This window comes from Oncorhynchus clarkii, chromosome 9 (assembly GCF_045791955.1).
Source record: "Oncorhynchus clarkii lewisi isolate Uvic-CL-2024 chromosome 9, UVic_Ocla_1.0, whole genome shotgun sequence".
In the NCBI taxonomy this organism is placed as follows: domain Eukaryota; kingdom Metazoa; phylum Chordata; class Actinopteri; order Salmoniformes; family Salmonidae; genus Oncorhynchus; species Oncorhynchus clarkii.
Window position 1 is genome coordinate 24,742,798 of NC_092155.1, and position 26,671 is coordinate 24,769,468.

General features: G+C 44.0%; 1 protein-coding gene across 1 annotated transcript; it reads right to left on the reverse strand.

The window, feature by feature from the left end:
- Positions 1–449: 449 nt before the first annotated feature.
- On the reverse strand, positions 450–25,434 carry LOC139416107 (coiled-coil domain-containing protein 149-like). Its single transcript, XM_071164399.1, has 12 exons — positions 25,284–25,434; positions 14,837–14,998; positions 14,579–14,617; positions 11,034–11,141; positions 10,815–10,931; positions 10,431–10,603; positions 9,978–10,050; positions 9,643–9,727; positions 8,513–8,657; positions 8,164–8,240; positions 3,235–3,348; positions 450–1,903 (listed from the first exon to the last, which is right to left on the reverse strand). Exons 1-12 carry the CDS (start codon positions 25,332–25,334, stop codon positions 1,356–1,358), a joined length of 1,692 nt encoding a protein of 563 aa, XP_071020500.1. The 5' UTR covers positions 25,335–25,434; the 3' UTR covers positions 450–1,355.
- Positions 25,435–26,671: the final 1,237 nt, after the last annotated feature.

Here is a 26,671-nt window from a genome sequence, read left to right on the forward strand (position 1 = left end):
ATGAGGAACCCCCTTATCGTGGTGAATTGGCACGCAGGTTAGGCATTTCGCTAAAGCCCAAGGCACCACGTCGTTTCACAATTTCATTAGCAGCAAATCCCATCTGCTTTATAAAGTCATCAGATTCCTCGAAACGCCTCGCCAATATGCCAAATAAGCTGGCTGGCAGCGGGCCTACTCTCTCTGTGTGAGTGTGTGCGTACTGCGAACACACCATGGCTTCCCGGGATTCTATATTTTTTCCCTTCCTCCTATTTTGTGTCAAAGAGTAAAAATAGCAAGCAGCCTTCTGCAGAATAAGCACTTCATGGATTCTGGCTTTGATGCCGTTTGCTTGGAGAGGCCAGCTGCCACCTGAATGTGGGAAAAACTGAATCTGAATACCTTAGCAGGGCCTGGACTTTGGCTGTAAGTGTGTGTGTCAGAATTTTGGGGCAAGAACATGAAACTTTGTGTGACAAAATTAGTCAATGTGTTTATTTACAAAAGTGTAGTAAGACTGTGTGTGTGTGTGTGGTTATGCAGCTGGTAAACAAAGCTTTATAAGAGTAGACAACCATGACAATCAGTTGGTTGTGAAAACAAGGACATTGACATTCCTCAGGCAGCACTGAGGCCCATATTGATTATATGTCTGTGCTCCTATGCAACAAGTTAGACATGTGACACTGCAAGATATGACATTCAAAAAGTCAGTCAAGCTCATTCAAAAGGATTTGAAAATGTAAAATGAAATATTCCAGTGTATATAAGGCACATGCAGTCACAAGCCAACATCTACTTTTCCATTAGAAACAGAATAAGAAAACGGCTCCATAATTGATTAGTGACTGTAACTATAATCTATATACATAAAGCTACAATAATACAAATACATTACAAACTCTCGAACAATGTTCTTCACAGATTTCCATGCAAATCTAATACATTCCTCACACTAACTCACAATGGCTCCTGTATGTGGGCAACGGAAAAAAAATAAAACAGCTCTCATTTAACTAGCAACCCTTAGGAATAAACAGGAAGCAAACAGCTGGGATTATCCTACCATGGAGGCAGTTTGCGGGGGGACTTTGCCATCTTTGCTATTTTCTTTGCTAAATTACTCCTGTAGGACATTAGACTTGCAAGTGGATTGATTTCAAGATTGTCTGCTCTTTTCAGAGCAACAACACTATTTAGATGCAAAGTACACTTCAGGCACTGACTGTCAATGGGAGGCTGAGAAAGTGTTCTCTCTATCCATTCTATAGACTCATGCAAAGAATGGCTGGGAGCACAAAAGGGGGGGGGTTGGTCTACATTGTGGAAATGTTGCTAGTGAGTAGTAATGCAGCCAAGACAAACTTCACTTTTCAATGATTGTCGCTATGACAACTGTCACTCTGTCCTGATTGATAGTGCAGGTCCCACCCATCTGTGCCACCCCAGTCTGGGGTCTTGAATATGGAAGCTGGCTTAGAGGCATCTTCTGTGTTAGGGAGTCCTGTAGGCTCCACTGCTTGATCATGGCAGATCAAATGACCCGCCTCAAGGGTGTCATCTATGGTAGCATGCCTTACAGGCAGCTGTGGGAGGTTACCCAAGTCTGACTCCGCCTCTAAGGGTGGGGCGTCAAGCGCCAGGGCCGCCTCCTCTCCCTCCTCCACTGTGGAGCCCAGCTCCTCGTCCACTTTCACCTCATGCCCCTCCTCCTCCACGGGACTCTGCCCCTCTTCCAGCTCTGCAGCAGCCTGCTCCTCCGACAGTGTCACAATCTCCACTCCCCGCCTGTCACTCAGGCAGATGCAGTTAGCCTCCGCCCCGTCACTGGGCTCGGGTGCGCCCTCCCCGCCGACGCCATCTGCGCCAAAGTCACCGCCAGCTGTGGCCCGTTCCCACGACGATGCTCCCATTCTGTCGTCTAGTCACATTGGGAGAGAGGAGAAGAGTTCATTGTGAGAGGGTAGTTATAATGAAGCTGTAACACCCTCTTAACTCTACCTAGTGGTAAACTGTCCTCCCGGAGAGCTTCTGCGTGTCCAGGCTTTTCCTCTTAATCTGCTATAACACAGCTGGTTCAGCTAATCAAGGTTTTGATAAGCAGCTGAAGCATAGTCGAGTTTTAAATCAGGTGTGTTAGAGCAGGACTGGAACAAAAGTTCCCCAAAGCCCATTGGTAAACTAGGTTGAGCTTTTCCTTCCACATATACAGTACCTTAACAGTCCTATCAGGGCCAGTTTCATAATGCGCCTCAGAGTAGGAGTACTGATCTAGGATCAGTTTAGCTTTTCAGATCATAATGAACACGCGCATATGGACAGAGGGGGCTGATCCTAGATCAGCAGTTCAAAAACACCAACGTGTTCGGTGCTAGGGGACGCAGTCTGCTGATATTTGCATGTTGCAGTACTGCTTGATAGTGGTCAAAAGACAGCGGTGACCCAACCAAATTCCTGTCGGTCCTTAATCCACATGCTATATCCAACCAGCCTGGGTGTATGTGGAGCTGTGTAAATGGATAATGCATGAGTGTAAGCTATGTAAAATCAACCAAGTTTCGTGAGTGAATATGCAGTGTGAACGTTACGGACATTGAAAACAACTCCACACCACATTACTCTGAGCACCTGTAAAGAGTTGATTGTTAAATCCTCCATTTCAAATTGACAGAGAATTAAGATGTCATTACAGGGTTAAATAACTAGCCACCCCTACTTCTCTTTGGAGTTGGGGGCTGTGTCAATCGACAAAAGTTATTTCAATAACTTGTGACTCAAGCACTTCCACGGCAAAGGGCTAAAAATAGCGACGCCCCTAAGTTCTGCTTCCTCTCCAAAATATTTCTCCCATTCCGCGGATTACTGACCCATATTTGTGAATGTTCAGTCAAAAAGGTTAAAGACAGACCACAGAGAACACTTGCCCCCCACAAAAGAGAGGGAAAGAAAATTCATGCCAGCATCCATATTTATAGGGCCCCCCCCTTCCAAAAACACACCAACTTTTTGAATGTCAGCGGGCGAGAATTGTGCTCACATTTCCAAAATGCCATGGCATTTGAGGAGCATCAGGTACTTAGCCATCAGCACCAATGAGAGGCCAGCGTTGGAGGAGAGGCGGGAAAGGGGACTGGGCGCAAAATGAAGGGTGTGTGGGGAGAGGGGATGGAGCTAATTACAGCGTTTTAGCCGCTGCCCGAGGGCGACGTTTAACGAACGGCGAAGCCCAGTTACACACAATTACACACTCACCTTTAGGTGGCTGCGTTGCTGCGTGCGTGTGGGGCTGAGGTGGGCACGGCGTGATGCTGGGCGATAGGAGCTCGGGTCGCTGGCTCTCGCTCAGCATAATGTTGTCTCGTCCCCCTGTTAACCCAACAAACCCACAGGTGAACAAGAGTTAACTTCCCCAGAAGGTTTCCCCCACCCAGTCAGAAAATAAAAACACCCAACAGACACAGATGCTAAAAACATGAGGGTGGTTTTCAAAAAAGGTGCGTGTGTAAGCAGGTAAGGACTGCGCGTGCTCCTTCACACAGATAAAGTCATATTCATCCAAATGCACACACACACACACACACACAAAACTGTGCTCACAGGAAGTGGCTGCAGTTCCCTGTCATCAGTCTTCATTAGTGATGGCTGCACGCCTCCTGGGCTGACGCCATATGCTACTCACAGGGGACCGTGCACCGTATACCAGACATCACACACATACCCACGCAAGCACAAACACACTCGACACAAACTAGGGTCACTCAAGTGTGAATTACGAACTGAAACATTAAAACATAAACAAAAACAGAAGAATGCTAAACGTGGATGTCAGCATGTGAAACATGTTGACTGTCAAGCATGAATGGCACAAGCACTTGTGTTATGAACGCAGGGCACTGCTCATCTTTTCTATAGTACACCAGGGGTTGGGGTCAATTCCTCTTTACGTCAATCTATGGCACTGGATGCACACCGTACTTTGATTGTCCTGTGAAGTTCCCCCTTTTACTTTCCTCGAAAGCTGTTTATGAAAAAGGACTCTGCAACTTAGTTTCTGTACACCTCATTTCACACATAAGCATATTCGTCTTAAATAAATGCCCATTGGGATACATGCAATGGCAAGGCTAAGTAATACTTCAAACTTTCATCTAGGCGCTAGCCCTCATACAGGCTGAGAGCCTTGCTCGTTCGGAGTTGAGAGGGCCTTTGGTGACTTGAGTTTCTCAGGCTGCTTTTTAAAGCCAGTATTAAAGTGGTGATTATGTATGCAGAGCAGGGCCTGGGCTGAACGCAGCAGGTTTCAGCCCACGCCGTGCTCAGGAGGAGGTATGGAGGAGTGGGTTTATACCCTCCTGACAGCTGCCCATCCATCCGTCCATTCCTCCTCTCACAGACGTGCGCGCACACACACATTAATAACTGCACACACACTAAGAGACAGACATCCCAACTCGCACGCACATATGCATGCATGAATGCATTAATCCTGAAGCCTATTTCTGCCAAAACATATCCTACATACATGCGAAATCAAAGATAGTAGAGGTACCAAAGGAAGTACAACCTCCACGAATAGAACTACTGCTTCTACCTTTACACTGACACCCAAACGATAACACCCCATACTGTAGGCCTATCTCCCTCATCCAAAACAGACTTCGGACATCTCTCTGGTACCCAGCTTCTCTAGTCCCTACACCAGTTTCGAGGGGGGGGGGGGGGTCACCCGTCTCTTATTTTGACAACGAGGCAGGTCTGTCACACCCAATACACCGCCTTTGTGAGATGCCAGCCCGCGCCCTCGCGGACGTTGATCCGCGGAGAGGTGGCAACAACGACAGGGAAGAGTTTGGGAGAGAAAATAGAGAAATCTTTGTTTAAAAATACCTGGGTAATGACATGTCTATCTATCAGGGCATTGCACAATGCATCTTCTTCTCCAGTGTAGTAGGCTACTGTATATGCGAGTCTCACCCCGTTTGCTATTGAGTGTGGCTGATGCGCCCAGACAGGCTTTCAGTCTGCGTGTATTCCAGCGCTCATTGAACAGGGGATCGCTCCCAGGGGGGGTTTGGGTAGTCGAGTAAATCACAAGTCTATTTGAGTGAGTCGCTTTTGTTTTTTTACTCTCCCTTTTAACTTGTCGTTCGGGAACAGCAACGCATGGCGTGTCCAATGTTTTGACTCGGGGCCTGCCCCCAAATCGGCCCCTCTGGTTTTTTTTCGCCCCGTCGTGACTGTCCATCTTGACAAGGCCACTCTCTCTCTCAATCTCCATCTCGCCCTCTCCCTCTGCCCTGCGCCGATTGTGGTGGACAGAGTCATGAGGCACTTTGGGCCTCGTCTACAAATCCCCTAATAACAGCACATTCCCCTAAATGTGTTTGTAATGTGGGCAATCATTTTCAGTAATGGATGCTTGTCAGTTTTATGGCGGGAGAATGACAGTCTCATGACAGGCGAGCTTCATCGAGCTACAGCTTGCCACCTAAATCCCACCAATGCACTTTAAACACAGCACAACACCCCCCTCTGGTGCACACTGGAGAAACTGTTCTAGAATCTCAACGTCTGACTGGCATGTCTGTGCATTGTACATTTGCTGTTCGTTCCATTAGATTGAGGGAAGCTGTTAAACTAGTTCAGATATTTACTAAATCATACGCTTAAAAAGTTAGTCTATTTCAGTATTTGAAAGCAGTAGGAATTACCCATTTCACAGGACTCTTATGTGACAGCATCAAGCTCCCCAAATTACCTGTCACTCATTAACCAGTAGTTTTGGAACACATATTTGTCCTGTTTCACTGCATGTACAAGTGGGTAACCCAACTCCCCCCGAAACATCGGAGAGTGGGGTCACGGCCAGGGATCAGCCATATTTACGGCGACCCTGGTTAAGTGCAGAGCGACAGATTTCTCACCTTGTCGGCACGAGGATTAGAATGGTATAAATATAAAATGCAACATGTAAAGTGTTGGTCCCATGTTTCATGAGCTGATAAGATCCCAGAAATGTTCCATATGCACAAAAGCTTATTTCTCGCAAATTTGGTGCACAAATTTGTTTAACGTCGTTAGTCCGAATTTCTCATTTGCCAAGATAATCCAGCCACCAGACAGGTGTGGCATATCAAGAAGCTGATTAAACAGCATGATCATTACACAGATGCACCTTGTGCTGGGGACAAAAGGCCACTCTAAAAATGTGCAGTTGTGTCACACAACACAATGCCACAGATGTCTCAAGTATTGAGGGAATCGGGCAATCGGCATGCTGACTGCCGGAATGTCCACCAGAGCTGTTGTCAGAGAATTTTATGTTAATTACCATAAGCTGCCACCAACACCGTTTAAGAGAATTTGGCAGTACGTCCAAACAGCCTCACAACCAGACCACGCCATCCCAGGACCTCCACGTCCGGCTTCTTCACCTGAGGGATCTTCTGAGACCAACCACCCGGACAGCTGATGAAACTGTGGGTTTGCACAACCAAATCATTTCTGCACAAACTGTCATTAGCACTATCAGGGAAGCTCATTAGCATGCTTGTCGTCCTCACCAGGGTCTTGACCTGACTGCAGTTTAGAGTCATAACAAACTTCAGTAGGCAAATGGTCATCTTCGATGGCCACTGGCGCGCCGGAGAAGTGTGTTCTTCATGGATGAATTCCGGTTTCAACTGTATCGGGCAGATGGCAGACAGCATGTATGGCGTCGTGTGGGCGAGTGGTTAGATGTTAACATTGAGAACAGCGTTTCCCCATGGTGGCAGTGGGGTTATGGTATGGGCAGGCATAAGCTACAGACAATGAACACTATTGCATTTTATCAATGGCAATTTGAATGCACAGAGATATCGTGCCGAGATCACCTCATGTCTCAGCATGATAATGCATGGACTCATGTCACAAGGATCTGTACACAATTCCTAGATGCTGAAAATGTCCCAGTTCTTCTATAGCCTGCATACTCACCAGACAGGTTACCTATTGAGCTAGTTTGGGATGCTCTGGATCGCCGTGTACGACAGCGTGTTACAGTTCTCGCCAATATCCAGCAACTTCGCATAGCCGTTGATGAGGAGTGGGATAACATTCCACAGGCCACAATCAACAGCCTGATCAACTCTGCGAAGGAGATGTATTGTATTGTGCATGAGGCGGTGGTCACACCAGATACTGACTGGTTTCTGATCCACGCCCCTGCCTTTTTTTTTTCTAGGTATCTGTGACCAACAGATGGATATCTGTATTCCCAGTCATGTGAAATCCATAGCTTGGGCATAATGAACTTATTTCAATTCACTGATTTCCTTAGATTTACAGTTACAGTTCATATATGAAATTGTTGCATGTTGCGTTTATATTGGTGTTCAGTGTAGCAACCTTTCGGTTACTGGCCCAACGCTCTAACCGCTAGGTAACCTACCTGTAGTTGTACCGACATTCAAATATATACAAAAGACAGACTCACCTTTTATACTGATAAACGGAGCAGTAAGTAGTCTCTCAGGAGAGACTGTTAACACAAATGTTATGAATCGAGTAACCAAACTGAGTAGGTGGCCATTGTGCAAGTGTGATTTAGCTCTGGGTTCCGAGGTTAAGCCGTAAGTGACTACGTACAGCAGGTGAGAAGACCCCAACAGGTGACATGAATGCACAAGGAGTGGCCTTGGGCTAGAATGGAGGTAGCATTAGGGCGATGGATATGAGATGGCAGTTTTTGGGAGGATGCCAAGGTGGCATGACAATGGAAAGCATGGGCTAAGAAGGGCGGTATATACAGAACACATACTCCCTATTCCCAGAGAAACGTGGTAGGTCAGGCCTGTAGGCAGCCGCAGCCAGGGAGGAGATACCCAGTTAATAACACAGCATTTCATTGGACCGTGCACCACCAATTGGTCAGTTCATTGGTAAATTGAAGTGTCAATAAAGAAATTCTCAGTAGGTAAAGCTGGGTAACATTTCATCATACAGTCCCATTGGAGCTAGCATTAACCAGATATTTGCAAATAAATGTTGGTAGACAGTGTGTTGCTAATGGTGTGGTGCTTTGTTCTCTGTAGTGTTATTTAGCTGCAAGATCTAGTATTATCCACCCACCCCACTGTCTAGGATTTACACTCATGTCAATAACAGTCAATGCGTTTGAACAACGTTACTGTAACTAACCTGGAAGACTCCACAAGCCGGACACCTCTAATGTCTTCAACTTCCTCTCCAGCTCAGCAACTCTATTCCCCAGAATCCTGTGTGGAGAAGGTAAACTGGAGGGTGAGTCACAAGGTCCCTTATGGCCCAGTGGCCAGACTGTAAACTAAGTGTGTCTCCACTGTTTGACTAGTAGGAGTGGAGAACATTGTGTGGCGAGGTTTATGAACTTACTATGGGTAAAGGTCAATGGAGACAAAGCACACCAGACGTAAATAAAGGATATGAAAGAATAAGAAAGGGAATGTGTGGACTGTGTGTGTGTGTAGGCCTGTGTGTACTGTAGAAATGTGTGTGCCAGTGTATATACCGGTTGGTGTGTCTCTGGTGCTGAATGACCAGGTTCTTCTCATGGATGGTCTCCAGCAAGGCCGTGGCTAGGGACTTTAGATCAGAGATGGACTGGGGCGTGGCCGGGAGACTGCAGCCCTGCTCCTCAGACAACAACTCCTGCACTGCAGAGACAGAGCGAGAATATATCAGAAAAAGGGGTAAAGAAGGGGGCATAAAGGGGAAAGAGGAGTAAGTCGTTGAGAAGGAAAAAATAAAAATACAGGGAGGGAGAGAAGGGAATAGAGAGAGTACGAGGGGGAGAAGAAAGGGGAGGACATAAGTGAAACAGAGTGAGGAGGGAGATGAAAACAGATAGCAAGACTGACAAAAATAGGAGAGAAACAGTATATAGACAGGAGCGACACACAGGGTAGATGAGGGATAAAGAAAGAAAGAAAAAGCGAGAGAGAGTGAGTGAAAGAGTGACAGAGCGATAGAAACAGCCGTCTGTACAATAGGTTACCTCCCTGCTTCCTCTAGCTTGAACTGCTGCCCTACTGTGCTGGCTCTGCCGAGAACTGTCAATCAAGACCTAAGCTTTGCATCTCTGCCAGAACTCTGAATACAAATTAGGGCGAGTCTCAGGTGTTTCAAAAGTTAGGCACTGGAGACTAACATAACTCTAATGAAGAAATAATGTCGACTTCAGACAGAATGGGCATTACAGGTACTTATTTTTTATCTAGAACTGGAACCCTGGTGGTGTAGAATAAATATGATAGGCTTTTACAAGAGCTGAAAATAGTTTCTACACGTCAGTGTGCTACTGTAGCTTGATTTCTTCAAGTAAATAATGTAATGCAACTCACACTGCCACGCTACAATACAGGTTCTAGAATAGATCCTTCAAATCTCAGGGAAGGTTAAATCATTGCAGTGGGCTTGCACTCACTAGCTAGCTAGTTCACATCTTCTACACTTATGCGTCCCTGGGCTATGCATTACCTAGATTCAATGACAGAGGAGATCACTTAGAAAGTTCCTAACTGCTCTTCTTGGATCAGTTGTTCTGACCAGCATTCTTATCTTACTCACTACAGAGCTACCAGTCTGAACTGGGACCTGCCATGTGGTAGCTGGACGCATCTGTATGCGATGGTGGTGTACCTTGTCTGGCAGAGAGGACTCCTGTTAGAGCACTGCTGTTGGACTTCCCAGACAATTTAGAGCTCTTCCTCCTCTCCAACGCAGTCTGCAAAACAAATACACCCACCTTTATCAGCTGTCATCTCTAACTCTCTTTGGGACTGTCAAGAGACACTGGCTAGAATTCAATGTAATTGCAATGCAATGTTGACACAGCGCCTTTGTTTACTGCACGCACACACACACCTTATTCTGAAGTATCTAAACGTGAGGAGAGTCTAACCGATGGTAAAAAAAGTTACTCGTTACTGCAATGCGGGTATTGAGCACACTCTCACAGATAGACACCACTCTACCTTGTATTTCATGATGTTAGACTTCAGCAAGTTCACCTCCTCTTGGACTTGGTTGAACCGCTCATGTAAATACCTGACAGAGGGAAAAAAATAGCTTTAGATTAATCTTTCCGGGCAAAAGAAGAAGAAAAAGCAGCAGCAAACAACAATTCTTCATCTAGAAACACACACAGGACACCCTATGCCTACCTGGAATAGGAAGACATTGAAATAGTGCCAACCTCACAGTGTATGAAAATGTCTCCTTCTATGGCGTACAGAAGTAAAAATAAATTGTGCTTGCATAGCCTAATATACATTGGGGGGTATTTAATTGTGTTGAACATTGTGTGGCATGTCGTTTTTTTATCTACCTTAATTGAATGCACTGACTGTAAGTTACTCTTAATAGGAGCTTCTGCTAAATTACTCAACTGTAAATGTAATACTAGCAGAGAAGAGTCCACCCCTCACCTGTTCTCCATACAGAGGGCATCCACGTCGATGATCCGGGTCTCGTGGCCACCCAGGATATGGTTGAGCTCCAGGTTGAGGCGCTCAGACTTCTCGCTGAACACGCCACGCTCTGCCTTAACGTCCTCCAGCTCATCAGTCAGTGCCTTAACACTGTTCTCCAGCTCCTCCATCTGAACACACAGAGAGAGACAGTGGGCGAGAGAAACAGTGAGAAAGCGAGCGAGAGAAACAAAGAAAGCGAATAGGACACGGTTGTCTCCCATCTTCCATTTTTTGCACTATTCTGAAAGTGCTGAAGAAGGAGAGGCACTGGGTCGTGTTCATTAGGGCACGATGTACCATAGAAAAAGAGCATTCCCATTGGACAAGATCCCTTCCCACCTGTAGCCCTGCCTTCTCCAGTTGGTGGACCAGGTCTTCTCTCTCATGGGCGGGAAAGTGGCGTGCCCCCACCTCCTCATCCCCCAGCCTCTGTCTAGTGATTGTCATCCTCAGCAGCTGTGGACCAGGGAGAGACGGGTCAAATGGAGGAACAGATTCACTGAGTTAGTATGAGAGATGTAGGTTTGTGTGTGTGTGTGTGTGTGTTTGATGCCCTACCTTGTTATCCCCCTGGGCCTCTGCCAGTCTCTGATTCAGCTCCTTCACCTCCTCGACTAGCTGTTTCCCTCGCTCCCTTGCGTTTCTCAGCAGCTGAGCCAAGTTCACCTGGGGAGACGTCAGAGAAATAGAAGAATGCTTTTATTAATTCATACGAGACATAAATGTCTTCTGCTGTACTCAACCCCTCAGACACACAAGGTTGGAGATTGAAAGCGCAGGATCAAATCAAGTCAAACTGGGAAAGCTTCAGATAGAGTTGTCCATCATATAAACATTGTGATAAAAGTATAACATGTGTAACAGTTTGAGGGATATACAGTTGAAGTCAGAAGTTTACATACACTTAGTTTGGAGTCATTAAAACTCATTTTTCAACCACTCCACAAATTTCTTGTTAACAAACTATAGTTTTGGCAAGTCAGTTAGGACATCTACTTTGTGCTTGACAAAGTCATTTTACCAACAATTGTTTACAGACAGATAATTTCAAATATAATTCACTGTATCACAATTCCAGTGGGTCAGAAGTTGACATACACTAAGTTGACTGTGCCTTTAAACAGCTTGTAAATTTCCATAAAATTATGTTATGTCTTTAGAAGCTCCTGATAGGCTAATTTACATCATTTGAGTCAATTGGGGGTTTACTTGTGGATGTATTTCAAGGCCTACCTTCAAACTCAGTGCCTCTTTGCTTGACATCATGGGAAAATCAAAAGAAATCAGCCAAGAAAATTGTAGACCTCCACAAGTCTGGTTCATCCTTGGGAGCAAATTCAAAATGCCTGAAGGTACCACGCTCATCTGTACAAACAATAGTACGCAAGTACCCTGCTCAAAAAAATAAAGGGAACACTAAAATAACACATCCTAGATCTGAATGAATGAAATATTCTTATTAAATACTTTTTGCTTTACATAGTTGAATGTGCTGACAACAAAATCACACAAAAATGATCAATGGAAATGAAATTTATCAACCCATGGAGGTCTGGATTTGGAGTCACACTCTAAATTAAGGTGGAAAACCACACTACAGGCTGATCCAACTTTGATGTAATGTCCTTAAAACAAGTCAAAATGAGGCTCAGTAGAGTGTGTGGCCTCCACGTGCCTGTATGACCTCCCTACAACGCCTGGGCATGCTCCTGATGAGGTGGCGGATGGTCTTCTGAGGTATCTCCTCCCAGACCTGGACTAAAGCATCCGCCAACTCCTGGACAGTCTGTGGTGCAACGTGGCGTTGGTGGATGGAGCAAGACATGATGTCCCAGATGTGCTCAATTGGATTCAGGTCTGGGGAACGGGCGGGCCAGTCCATAGCATCAATGCCTTCCTCTTGCAGGAACTGCTGACACACTCCAGCCCGTTGGTGAGGTCACATGAGGTCTAGCATTGACTTACATTAGGAGGAACCCAGGGCCAACCGCACCAGCATATGGTCTCACAAGGGGTCTGAGGATCTCATCTCGGTACCTAATGGCAGTCAGGCTACCTCTGGGAAGCACATGGAGGGCTGTGCGGCCCCCCAAAGAAATGCCACCCCACACCATGACTGACCCACTGCCAAACCGGTCATGCTGGAGGATGTTGCAGGCAGCAGAACGTTCTCCACAGCGTCTCCAGACTGTCACGTGCTCAGTGTGAACCTGCTTTCATCTGTGAAGAGCACAGGGCGCCAGTGGCGAATTTGCCAATCTTGGTGTTCTCTGGCAAATGCCAAACGTCCTGCACGGTGTTGGGCTGTAAGCACAACCCCCACCTGTGGACGTCGGGCCCTCATATCACCCTCATGGAGTCTGTTTCTGACCGTTTGAGCAGACACATGCACATTTGTGGCCTGCTGGAGGTCATTTTGCAGGGCTCTGGCAGTGCTCCTCCTTGCACAAAGGCGGAGGTAGCGGTCCTGCTGCTGGGTTGTTGCCCTCCTACGGCTTCCTCCACGTCTCCTGATGTACTGGTCTGTCTCCTGGTAGCGCCTCCATGCTCTGGACACAATGCTGACAGACACAGCAAACCTTCTTGCCACAGCTCGCATTAATGTTCCATCCTGGATGTGCTGCACTACCTGAGCCACTTGTGTGGGTTGTAGACTCCGTCTCATGCTACCACTAGAGTGAAAGCACCGCCAGCATTCAAAAGTGACCAAAACATCAGCCAGGAAGCATAGGAACTGAGAAGTGGTCTGTGGTCCCCACCTGTAGAACCACTCCTTTAATGGGGGTGTCTTGCTAATTGCCTATAATTTCCACCTGTTGTCTATTCCATTTGCACAACAGCATGTGAAATTGATTGTCAATCAGTGTTGCTTCCTAGGTGGACAGTTTGATTTCACAGAAGTGTGATTGACTTGGAGTTACATTGTGTTGTTTAAGTGTCCCTTTATTTTTTGAGCAGTGTATAAACACCATGGGACCATGCAGCCGTCATACCACTCAGGAAGGAGATGCGTTCTGTCTGGTAGAGATGAACGTACTTTGGTGAGAAAAGTGCAAATCAATCCCAGAACAACAGTAAAAAGAAGACCTTGAAGATGGTGGAAGAACAGGTACAAAAGTATCTATATCCACAGTAAAACAAGTCCTATATCGACATAACCCGAAAGGCCGCTCAGCAAGGAAGAAGCCACTGCGCCAAAACCACGATAAAAAAGCCAGACTACAGTTTGCAACTGCACACGGGGACAAAGATCATACATTTTGGAGAAATGTCCTCTGGTCTGATGACACAAAAATGTAACTGTTTGGCCATAATGCCCATCGTTATATTTGGAGGAAAAAGGGGGAGGATTGCAAGCTGAAGAACACCATCCCACCCGTGAAGCACAGGGGTGGCAGCATCATGTTGTGGGGGTGCTTTGCTGCAGGAGGACCTGGTGCACTTCACAAAATAGATGGCATCATGAGGCAGGAAAATTACGTGGATATATTGAAGCAACATCTCAAGACATCAGTCAGGAAGTTAAAGCTTGGTCGCAATTGGGTCTTCCAAATGGACAATGACCACATGCATACTTCCAAAGTTGTGGCAAAATGGCTTAAGGACAACAAAGTCAAGGTATTGGAGTGGCCATCACAAAGCCCTGACCTCAACCCTATAGAAAATTTGTGGGCAGAACTGAAAAAGCGTGTGTGAGCAAGGAGGCCTACAAACCTGACTCAGTTACACCAGCTCTGTCAGGAGGAATGGGCCAAAATTCACCCAACTTATTGTGGGAAGCTTGTGGAAGGCTACCCGAAACATTTGACCCAAGTTAAACAATTTAAAGACAATGCTACCAAATACTAATTGAGTGTATGTAAACTTCTGACCCACTGTGAATGTAATGAAAATAAATAAAAGCTGAAATAAATAACTATTATTATTCCAACATTTCACATTCTTAAAATAAAGTGGTGATCCTAACTGACCTAAGACAATACATTTTTACTTGGATTAAATGTCAGGAATTGTGAAAAACTGAGTTTAAATGTATTTGGCTAAGGTGTATGTAAACTTCCAACTTCAACTGTAGAATGGGCATTAGAGACAGCTTAACTTACCTGGTTGCGTTTTTCAGGTGGTAAAGAAGGATCTCCATCCTGAAAGAAATAAACATTTTACTATAAGGTGAATCAGAGCATGAACAGTGATCCCATTGCTTTTCCCTCAAAATACTATGCTCCATTTAAACAAACATTCATGGGTCACTGATTTAGAAACCATAAAACAAAGTCAAAGTCGTCATTTGGCCAGATTATCACTAAGGCAAATCATTATAGATAAAGATTTCTATACATAAATCCTATAGACAGACTCACAATGAGCTCCCTGTACTTTTTCTTGAGTCCTTGGTGGTGTTCTCGCAGCTGGTTGGCCATCAGCTTATACTGGTCTCTCTCCTGTTGACAGGTGTCCAGCTCTTTGGACAGGATCAGGAGGGCCTCCTTCTTGCTGTCTAGTTTACGCTTACACACCAGGAACTAAGAAACAATATAGGGGAGGGTACGGAATGGGAATTAACACCGGTTCCTACTGTGGATGCTCAAGTTGCATGTTCGGATGTCAAAGGAAAAAAACTATTGCTCCCATTGTTATAAAGTGTAAGGACAGGTTAGTATTTCAGAAAGTGTTGAATAGCTTTCATTTCATCTGATTCAAAGCTTTGAAAGGTGAAAATAACATGGTGAAAAACTATCAAGGCCCTTTCATTAAGTTATTAACAGGAAAAATACAATTAGGAAACTAAAAACAGTTAAGCAGTTACAACCATGGTACAACTTCCCAATTAACCTCATCACTTTTGCATACACAGTATACTGACAATTCAAGACCTTGGGACTATAAAAAGGTTCTATCTGCGCAAAGCATTGTTCTGAGATATTCAGCATTAAAGTTCACATCCCAGAACTGTTTTGTAGCAAATTCTTCTTTCACAACACATCAAAGTCCTAACATTAAAAAAGGTACCCAAAGTGCAGAACATCAAAATCCTAAAGACATTTGTAAATAGTTTTTTCCTCTTTTAAGGGGGGGGGGGGGGGGGACGACGACGACGACCGTATGGCTCTGAAATGGTTCAGCCAAAATGTTTTATCAGGCCCAGAAAGTTACAATTATTTCAATTAAAAAACTCCAGACATTTAATGAATAAAGACAACACCCTTTCATCTTTCTAATCACATGATCAAATGAATGTTCATCACACATTTGTTAAAGCAATATTTCCCTAAAATTATAAATACACCTTATCATATGGATAACTAGCAACATTGTTCAAGTTTAGCTCTGGATGAATAAACTGATATATTTGTCTGGTCTCTGACATCCAAAGTCAGTAAACTACTTGCTAGTTATCAATAAAATGTACGTTAGTAATTTTAGTGAAATACCTCGTCCATGGAGCTTTTCGTATTGATATAGAACAAGACAAAAACAGCAATGCCTCTAAGGGCCTTAAACGTGCTCTAAAGCACCTGTATTTATTTGTTTGGGTTTTTACCATAAAGAGCTTCTTCTTCAGAAAAGGTGATAGAATGTATTTTTTAAGTAATTACAAAAGAGGACCAGAACCTATGATATTAAAAATAAAGGACTTGAGACTATACTGTTCTATCTGCAAAATGCATAGTTTTGAGATTGAGTATTTTTTAAGTCCCAGATCTCAGAACTGTTGTGACGTCTTCCTCTTTCGTGACTCAATAAGTATATCATCATACATACTAGTACAGTGCATTTGGAAAATATTCAGACCCCTTGATTTCTTCCCACTTTGTTACATTACAGCTTTATTCAATCTACACACAATACCCCATAATGACAAAGCAAAACCAAACTTAGACATTTTTGCAAATGTTTTATAAAATTATTTAAAAAAACATTTACATAAGTATTCACACCCTTGATTCAGTACTTTGTTGAAGCACCTTTGGCAGTGAGATTACAGCCTCGAAACAGCTTGGGTATGACACTACAAGCTTGGCACACCTGTATTAGGGGAGTTTCTCCCATTCTTCTCTGCAGAGCATTTCAAGCTCTGTCAGGTTGGATGGGGAGCGTTGCTGCACAGGTATTTCCAGTTCTCTCCAGAGATGTTTGATCGGGTTCAAGTCCGGCCTCTGGCTGGGCAACTCAAGGACATTCAGACACCTGTCCCGAAGCCACTGCTTTGTTGTCTTGGCCATGTGCTTAGGGTCGTTGTCCTGTAGGAAGGTGAACCTTGGCCCCAGTCTGAGGTCCTGAGCACTCTGGAGCAGGTTTTCATCAAGGATCTCTCTGTACTTTGCTCCGTTTATCTTTCCCATGATCCTGATTGGTCTCCCAGTCCCTGAAAAACATCCCCACAGCATGATGCTGCACGGTAGGGATGGTGCCAGGTTTCTTCCAGACGTCATGCATGGCATTCAGGCCAAAGAGTTCAATCTTGGTTTCATCAGACCAGAGAATCTTGTTTCTCATGGTCTAAGAGTCCTTTAGCAAACTCCAAGCGGGCTGCCATGTGCCTTTTACTGAGGAGTGGTTTTCGTCTGGCCTTATATAGTCAGGTGTGTGCCTTTCCAAATCATGTCCAATCAATTGAATTTACCACAGGTGGTCTCCAATCAAGTTGTAGAAACATCAAAGATTATCAATGGAAACAGGATGGACATGAGCTCAATTGTGTCTTATAGCAAACTTACGTAAAATAAGGTATTTCTGATTTTGTGAAATTTCTAGCAACCTGTTTTCACTGTCGTTTTGGGGTATTGTGTGTAAATTAATGAGGGAGAAAAATGATTTAATCCATTTTAGAATAAGTCTGTAACGTAACAAAATGTGAAAAAAGTCACGGGGTCTGAATACTTTCCGAATGCACGGTGTTTTGCAGATACCTTTTTACTTGGTGCTATAAGGTTGTTTGCGGCCTCCCGAGTGGCGCAGCTGTCGAAGGCAATGCATCGCAGTGCTAGAGACATCACTACAGACCCAGGTTCAATCCCAGACTGTTGTAGCCGGCCGCGAACGGGAGACCCATGAGGCGGCGCACAATTGGCCCAGCGTCGGCCGGGATGTCCTATTGCACTCTAGCGACTCCTTGTGGCGGGCCGGGCGCATGCACGCTGACTGCGGTCACCAATTGGACAGTGTTTCCTCCGAGTTAAGAGAGCAGAGTCTCAAGAAGCAATGCGGCTTGGCAGGGTTGTGTTTCGGAGGATGCATATCCCTCGACCTTTGCCTCTCCCGAGTCCGTACGGGACAAGACTAACTACCAATTGGATATCACAAAATTGGGGAGAAAACAGGTGTAAAAAATGTATAATCTGGAGTTTGCGCAGATAGAACTTCCTGATTAAAATGTTTTTTACCGTAAATGTACATCTCACATGTAAAGGACCACCTAAAGAGAAACTATGTGAAGAACTCATTTTTTAAAACCAAAATGTCAAATAGAACCTTATAGTCCCAAGGTCATGAATTGGTACAGAAAAAAACAATTCCAAAAAATGTTCAGCCCAATTATTGACTAAAATACATCTCATATACAGTAACACGTGTCAGCTAACAGTAACAGGTAAATCACCTGTAACTTGACTTAACAGTATCACCAGTGTGGCTGCTAGTTCAGCACTGATGGAAGAATAAACAGTTGGCTATGCACAATATGCATTGTGTGAAGATAAGAAACACTGGAATACTCATGTGGAACCCCCCCACCCCACCCCACCCCACATACAGGTTGTCATGATAACAGACACTCAGTTATGCAAAGGATATAAAAGTGATAACCAGTAGTAGCAAAGTGTAATATCCGCAGTAAAGACACGACACAGCCTTCTCAATGAATGGACTAACTGTGTTCCCTCAGCCATCATACTTGGTGTGGTACAAGGGATGACTGTGTGATTGGTACACTTTTTGTGCAAACATTGAGTGTGTGCTCATTCTGAAGCCCAATAACGGGTAGGAGATTACAGGTTATAGCTGATTATTATTAAAATCGAGCCATTTTCAAATTCTAACCCACGGGATAACGACTGCCCCCTCTCATTGAAGCCACGGAAGTAAAAGTCAGACTGTGGTACTGCAGGCATTGTTTGCAGAAAACATGATCCCCCATTGTAGTAAATGGAAAAATCACCATCGTTGTGGTCAATCTGTGTAAAAAATATATATAATTGTTTTCTAATACACCAGATGTATGTCTTTAAACCCCCCCAAAAAAATCATTTTTGTTTTTGTTTAAATCACACACATAAGAAGTTAAGGATACTTGTGTTGGTAATGGCAGCCTGCAGTACCCTGGTCAGCCTACAACTTGAGTTAAAGGTGCTGCATGGTCAATCTGTTCTCTGCATTTACAGTGATAAGGCCTCTGCAGAAGTCAGGGCATTCATACTGTTCAACAGAGCTGTTGTGAAGGACATTTTCCAGGAAGTGAGTTTGTGTTTATACAGGACCTCTCGCCCCCAATTACTGTCAACCAATCATGTCAATGCAGAGATATATGGAACCCTCTGCACTGTTGCAAAAATTGGGAGGCGCACGGCTATGCGGTACGGAGCTCAATTTGACCTCTGCATGCCTCTGGAGACTCCGCAATTGCGTTACACCCTCCATACAGAACGTCCAACCACATTTTCGGATCAAGCATAAATGAGCTCTTAGTCAATAAGAGGGGGCAGCACTGAGCTAGCCTGCAATGTCACTTCCTGGAGTAGTCAGAGAGAATAGGCAAAGCTAGAGCGATAACTGAGCCCAAAATCTGTCTCCTCCAGCAGGTGATGTTTACATTTTTTTTTATTATCATAAATTCACTCACCAAGCAAGATTTTGTATGAGGTCAATGAGAGAGTGTCGAAATTGGTTAACACATTTTTTATAGCTTATTTGCTACATGTGGTTTATTTGATCGAATGGAAGTATCATAATGATTAGGTTGTTACGAGTGTAGTGATAAGTAGGACACGTGACATCCCAGCAACTTTGAAAAAAAAGTTTTATATCGGAGTCGTGCCTGGTTGTCACTAGATACCACAGCCAAAGTTGTAAACCCTGCCCATTTCCATTCTTAAAATGTGATTGACACGAACCGCAACACCGCTAACCTTATGCCTAGCCTTGAATTAAGACCAAAAAGCTAATTGTTGTTTTCATGAATTTTTACAATATTGTCCATTTTTACTTTGTGGCTGTAGTAACTAGTGGAAACCGTTGTTCCTATTGTTCACACGTATCTGCCCTCTAATTGTCTGGAATGGTCCCATCTAATCTTGCCTCCTCCCGACTGCATTCCATTTTTGAAGACATTTCTTTTCATTAAAGCATCCACTGGAGTATCTGGTCAATATAATGGATAATCTGTGGAGTAGTTCCAACTTCGACTTCATCTTGTCATTGATGCCATGTCTTGTTTTGAGTGGTTTTAAATTGATTTCTTATCAATGCTAATATGTGTCAAATTCACTAGCTAGCCTAACCATCAACGATGTATTTGAGAGATAAGTGGTCATTGTGCAAATGTATTTATGTTTTCAATAAACATTGTAGACCGAATATGGCTTAAATGTTGTCAACATTCTACGCAAACCTCATCATTGTTGTTGCTAAACAACCAACCTGTCTATTCATGGTTTGCATGTTTCGTCACAATATTGTTTTTAACGTTCGTTTTGGACTGATAGGTGAGTAGGTGAATGGATGATCTCTACATGTGTGGTTCCCACCATGAAGCATGGAGGTGGTGGTGTGATGGAGCTTTGCTGGTGACATTGTCAGTGATTTATTTAGAATTCAAGGCACACTTAACCTGCATGGCTACCACAGCTTTCTGTAGCAATACACCATAGTGGGACTCAATTGTTTTTCAACAGGATAATGACCCAACACACCTCCAGGCTGTGTAAGGGCTATTTGACCAAGGAGAGTGATGAGTGCTGCATCAGATGACCTGGCCTCCAAAAATCCCCCTTCCCAAACCCAATTGAGATGGTTTGGAATGAGTCAGACCGCAGTGTGATGGAAAAGCAGCCAAGAAGTGCTCAGCATATGTGGGAACTCCTTCAAGACTGTTGGAAAAGCATTCCAGGTGAAGCTGGTTGAGAGAATGCCAAGAGTGTACAAAGCTATCAAGGCAAAGGGTGGCTACTACAGTTGAAGTCGGAAGTTTACATACACCTTAGCTAAAAACATTTAAACAGTTATTCACAATTCCTGACATTTAATCCTAGTAAAAATTCCCTGTCGTAGGTCAGTTAGGATCACCACTTTATTTTAAGAATGTGAAATGTCAGAATAATAGTAGAGAGAAAGATTTTTTTCTGCTTTTTTTTTCTTCACATTCCCAGTGGGTCAGAAGTTTACATACACTCAATTAGTATTTGGTAGCATTGCCTTTAAATGGTTTAACTTGGGTCAAACATGTCGGGTAGCCTTCCACAAGCTTCCCACAATAAGTTGGGTGAATTTTGGCCCATTCCTCCTGACAGAGCTGATGTAACGGAGTCAGGTTTGTAGGCCTCCTTGCTCACACACGCTTTTTCAGTTCTGCCCACAAATTTTCTATAGGGTTGAGGTCAGGGCTTTGTGATGGCCACTCCAATACCTTGACTTTGTTGTCCTTAAGCCATTTTGCCACAACTTTGGAAGCATGCTTGTGGTCATTGTCCATTTGGAAGACCCATTTGCGACCAAGCATGTCAATTAGCCTATCAGAAGCTTCTAAAGCCATGACATCATTTTCTGGAATTTTCCAAGCTGTTTAAAGGCACAGTCAATTTAGTGGATGTAAACTTCTGACCCACTGGAATTATGATACGTGAATTATAAGTGAAATAATCTGTCGGTAAACAATTGTTGAAAAATTACTTGTGACATGCATAAAGTAGATGTCCTAACCGACTTGCCAAAACTATAGTTTGTTAACAAGAAATTTGTGGAGTGGTTGAAAAACTCCAATCTAAGTGTATGTAAATTTCCGACTTCAACTGTACATGATTCCATGTGTTATTTCATAGTTGATGTCTTCACTATTTTTCTACATTGTAGAAAATAGTAAAAATAAAGAAAAACCCATGAATGAGGCAATTAGAAAAGTCAGATGGGCTCGTCGACCAAATCCTGCACCCGCAAACCTATGTGAACTTTCCTCCACATCTAAATGTGATGAGTTCACAGCATAAGATACCCAACCTAATGTTTGTTATCAGACAAGCAAGACCTGATGAGAAGTTTGATGATATGTGCCCTAGCCCACCACGCAAAGGCACTATGGATATATTTTCCCTGGTTGACACAGGCAAGCTCAGGAAAGTGACATCACAACTTAAGCATTCTACCTGCTTTCTCGATCCTATCCCAACCACCTTCAAAACAGATTTTAAATGCATATTTAAGTGCAAGCTATTGTTAAAATCATTCACAATTCACAGGCACTTTCCCCACTGCACTAAAAACTGCTATGGTGACACTCCTTCTGAAGAAAATTAATCTAGATTCTTCAGCTCTCAGCAATTGTTAGTAATTACTATCTTGTCTCATCGCTACAACTCCCGTACAGGCTCGGGAGAGACGAAGGTCGAAAGCCATGCGTCCTCCAAAACACAACCCAACCAAGCCGCACTGCTTCTTAACACAGCACGCATCCAACCCAATGTGTCGGCGGAAACACCATGCACCAGGCGACCTTGGTTAGCGTGCACTGTGCCCGGCCCGCCACAGGAGTCACTGGTGCGTGATGAGACAAGGATATCCCTACCGGCCAAACCCTCCCTAACCCGGACGACGCTAGGCCAATTATGCGTCACCCCACGGTTGTCACGGTCGCGGCCGGCTGCGACAGAGCCTGGGCGCGAACCCAGAGTCTCTGGTGGCACAGCTAGCGCTGCGATGCAGTGCCCTAGACCACTGCACCACCCCCGGGAGGCCCAACCCTCCATTCTTAAGCAAAAATTCTGGAGAAATTGGTTTTCAAACAGTTTAATTACTTTAAGTGCCAACTAACTCAATTCTTAAAAATGTTTTTTATTCCAATTTGGTTTTCGGGCCCACCACAGCACAGAGACAGCCTTAGTTAAAGTGGTAAATGATCTTGGAGCCAACAGAGTCCAAACAACTCTCTGTCCTTGTACTCTTGGATTTAAGTGCTGCATTCAACCCTATTGACCATGATGTCCTTCTGAACAGACTGGAGAGGTGTGTTGGCCTCTCCAGTCCAGTTCTAAATTGGTTTAGGACCTATTTAACCGGTCAAGAGTTTGAGTTATGTTCACCAAGGGTGATGACAGAGAAAATAGATATCACATGTGGCTTTCCACAAGGTTCGATTTTCGTTCCGGTACTGTTCACACACACACACACACACACACACGTTATCCCTTGGCAGTGTTATCAGAAAGGTCAGCATTGATTTTCACTGCTACGCAAACGATACACAACTTCACATTTCTGTGTCCGAGTATTTTAGCTCCACAGAAATTATTAGACTGTATTAGTTATTTAAATATCATGGCGCACAACTTTGTCTAGCTAAATCAAGACAAGAGCAAGGTACTTATTGTTGGGGCCAAAGCACAGCGAGAATACTGCCACACATTTTAATTCACGGGCAATAAAGACAAAATCCCAGGTAAAAAAAACCTAGGTGTTATTTCAGATTCTGAACTCAATTTCAAATCACACATTAGGAATGAGACCAAATTAGCTTTTTACCGCCCATGGAACATTGCCAATGTGCGGCCGTTTCTCTCTCAGGCTGATATAGAGAGACTCATCCATGATTTTATTACAAGCAGGCTTGACTACTGTAATGCTCTCGTCTGGTCTACCCAAGAAAGCCATTGGTCAACTGCAAAACAAACAGAATGCTGCAGCACAGGTATTGACCAAGACCAGACGAAGAGCACACAATACATCGGTTTTAAGGTCTCTGCACTGGCTGCCTGTCAGTTTTAGAATTCATTTTAAGATTCTATTGGTTTTTAAAATCAATCTATGATTGTGCACACCAATAAATGTCAGACATGCTTTGAAGTTAGACTACATGACAAAAAGTATGTAGACACCTGCTCGTCGATCATCTCATTCCAAAAACATGGGCATTAATATGGAGTTGGTCCCGCCTTTGCTACTATAACAGCTCCACTCTTCTGGAAAGGCTTTCCACTAGATGTTGGAAGATTGTTGCAGGGACTTGCTTCCATTCAGCCAAAAGAGCATTACTGATGTAGGGCGATTAGGCCTGGCACGCAGTCACCGTTCCAACTCATCCCAAAGGTGTTCGATGGGGTTGAGTTCAGGGCTCTGTGCAGGCCAGTCAAGATCTTCCACACTGATCTCAACAAACCATTTCTCTATGGACCTCGCTTTGTGCACTGGGGGGCAATGCCATGCTAAAACAGGAAAAGGCCTTTGTCAATCTGTTGCCACAAAGTTGGAAGCATAGAATTATCTAGAATGTCATTAAGATTTCCCTTCACTGGAACTAAGGGGCCAGCCCAAACCATGAAAAACAGCCCCAGAAATGTATTCCTCCTCCACCAAACTTTACAGTTGGCACCATGCATTCGGGCAGGTAGCGTTCTCCTTGCATCACCAAACCCAGATTCGACCGTTGGACTGCCAGATGGTGTAGCGTGATTCATCACTCCAGAGAATGTGTTTCCACTGCTCCAGAGTCCAATGGCGGGGAGCTTTACACCACCCCAGCCAACGCTTGGCATTGCGCGTGGTGTTCTTAGGCTTGTGTGTGGCTGCTCGGCCATGGAAACCCACTTCATGAAGCTCCCGACTAACAAGTATTGTGCTGACGTTGCTTCCAGAGGCAATTTGGAACTCGGAGTGAGTGTTGCAACCGAGGACAGACAATTTTTATCAATTGGCGGTCCCGTTCTGTGAGTTTGTGGCCTACCACTTCACAGCTGAGTCATGGTGTTGCTTATAGATGTTTCCACTTGACAATAACAGCACTTACAGTTGACTGGGGCAGCTCTAGCACGGCAGAAATTTGACGAACTGACTTATTTGAAAGGGGGCATCTTATGATGGTGCCACGTTGAAAGTCACTGAGCTCTTCAGTAAGGCCATTTTACTGCCAATGTTTGTCTATTGAGATTGCAAGGCGGATGTGTGCTCGATTTTATACACCTGTTGTGGCTGAAATAGCCAAATCCACTCATTTGAAGGGGTTTCCACATATAGGTTATGTACCCAGTAGGTCCCTCAGGTCCTCTGGCACTAACTAGCCTTTTATCCATCCCATAGCCTAAGACCAAGAGGCATGGAGGCAGCCTTTAGTTACTATGCCCCAAGCCCCTGAGAATAGCCTGCCAGAGAACCTGAGGGGGCCCAAAACTGTGTACATTTTAAAATAGATATTAAAACACACATTTTTAGCTTTGCCTTAGGGTGCTTTTAAATAATTAAGTTATTGTTATTTTTTTGTTTTTTTACCCTCTCATCTCTGTTGTGTAGTAAATATTTCAGTTTTTATTTTCATTGTTTATATTTGTTTTTTCTTCTGAAGCACATTGTGTTGCATTCCATGTCTGAAACGTGCTGTATAAATAAAGCTTGATTTGATTTGGAGGATTAGTGTTAAAAAATACGATGTGATAGGCAATATGCGCACACACAACCATATAATTATTCAAATTGGCTAGATAATAGTAACAAAATACGTATCTCGAAGTAGACATTTAATTTATCGTTCCATATGGCAACCCAATTCTATATGCTAAGCATCACTAATGGCTCACGCAACCGATTGTCACAGTGTTTTTGCAGCGCACTCACCTCGCTCACCAGGCCTTGCCAGTCACTTTCACTCCTTTTCGAAGAATTCATAATTTCGCAGCCTCTTCCAACACGTAAATTTCACGGTTTTCCTGTATTAGTTGGTACGCTACTGTCTTCAGCAAGGTGACTTCTCTTCTTTTGACTCCTCCTCCGCTTCGCTGTATCTATGGCAGTTCTATTAAGCTGGCCCGCACTGAACCAGCCTCTGGCTCATCACGTGACTGGGCGAAGTCGGTGAGGGAGGAGCGCCACTCAAATCGAATAGCATTCTGAGCTGCTTAGTTATGTTCTCAACCAGGCAGCGTGGTCAAGCGTTCAGAAACATATACATATTTTTTCCATAAAGTATATGTTCTCGCTTTTGTTTTGAGCTGTCGTACAGAGCGGGATACCTGCCTCAAGTCTGGGAGACAGCCTCGTTCCATATCGAATGCAATCAACTTTCAGCCGGTGCAAAACACGCCAACACGGGCATCCGGGCGAGATTAATCGAATCCCCTCTGTTATTACTCATGTCAGCTGTTGCAGGTGGGCGGGGATGTCCGGGTGGGTCGGCAGAGGATGGAAATAATACATTTATATTTTATCCTAGGCCTATTGTATTGATAGAGGTGGTCGGTTTATATAAACAGTGAGCAGAGATGGAACATTTTGTCAAAGAAGATATGAGAAAGTCCTTGTAAGATATTTGATTTACCATAGAATTAAAGACACTACAGGGACTTGTTCTGGGGTTGTTCTAGCTGATTAAATTCCACTCAATGGTTAAGGACGTTTTTGATGAACTCCAATGTAGTGGTGCTGAGACCAGGCTTTGTGGAATTCAGCTCTGACGACATCGATTCGCCCAAGATAATACTTTTAAAAAATATTATGAAACGCTAACCTTGTACCTATGTTTGTCCTTTGTAATTGCATGCATTTCTTTGTTTGCTGAAATCCATACTTTTTCAATAAATGTTAATCAAATACAACCACCCACTGTTTCTTTATTGGGATTCCATTGTCACATGCCCATTTGCGCTGAGTTTCATTTTACAGCAATGAGCAGTCACCGATTGTGATTAAAGTTTATTGAAAAAGTATGGCTTTCAGCCAACAAAGTGAGGCACGCAACTACAGAGGACAAACATAGGTACAAGGTTAGCGTTTCATAATTATTATAAAGTATTGTTCTTGGATGAATCGATGTAGTTGGAACTGAATTCCACAAAGCCTGGTCTCTGCTCCACTCTGTTGTAGAGTTCATAAGAAACTTTCTTCATCGTGGAGTTTAGTCTGAACCAGTATCTGGGCAGAGGAGGAGAAGATGAATTTGACGAGTCTCCTCTCTAGCCCAGTTAGAAACCATTAATTCTCACATTAGACCAATTTGAAAGCTTAAT

Excerpts from the sequence above, each read along its gene's own strand:
- LOC139416107 (XM_071164399.1), bottom strand. The coding sequence starts at position 25,334 with ATGAATTCTTCGAAAAGGAGTGAAAGTGACTGGCAAGGCCTGGTGAGC. Across the intron at positions 10,051-10,430 it reads GCCCTCTGTATGGAGAACAG|GTATTTACATGAGCGGTTCA; the intron begins GTGAGGGGTGGA and ends TCCCTCTGTCAG. Across the intron at positions 8,658-9,642 it reads AGTCCTCTCTGCCAGACAAG|TGCAGGAGTTGTTGTCTGAG; the intron begins GTACACCACCAT and ends CTGTCTCTGCAG.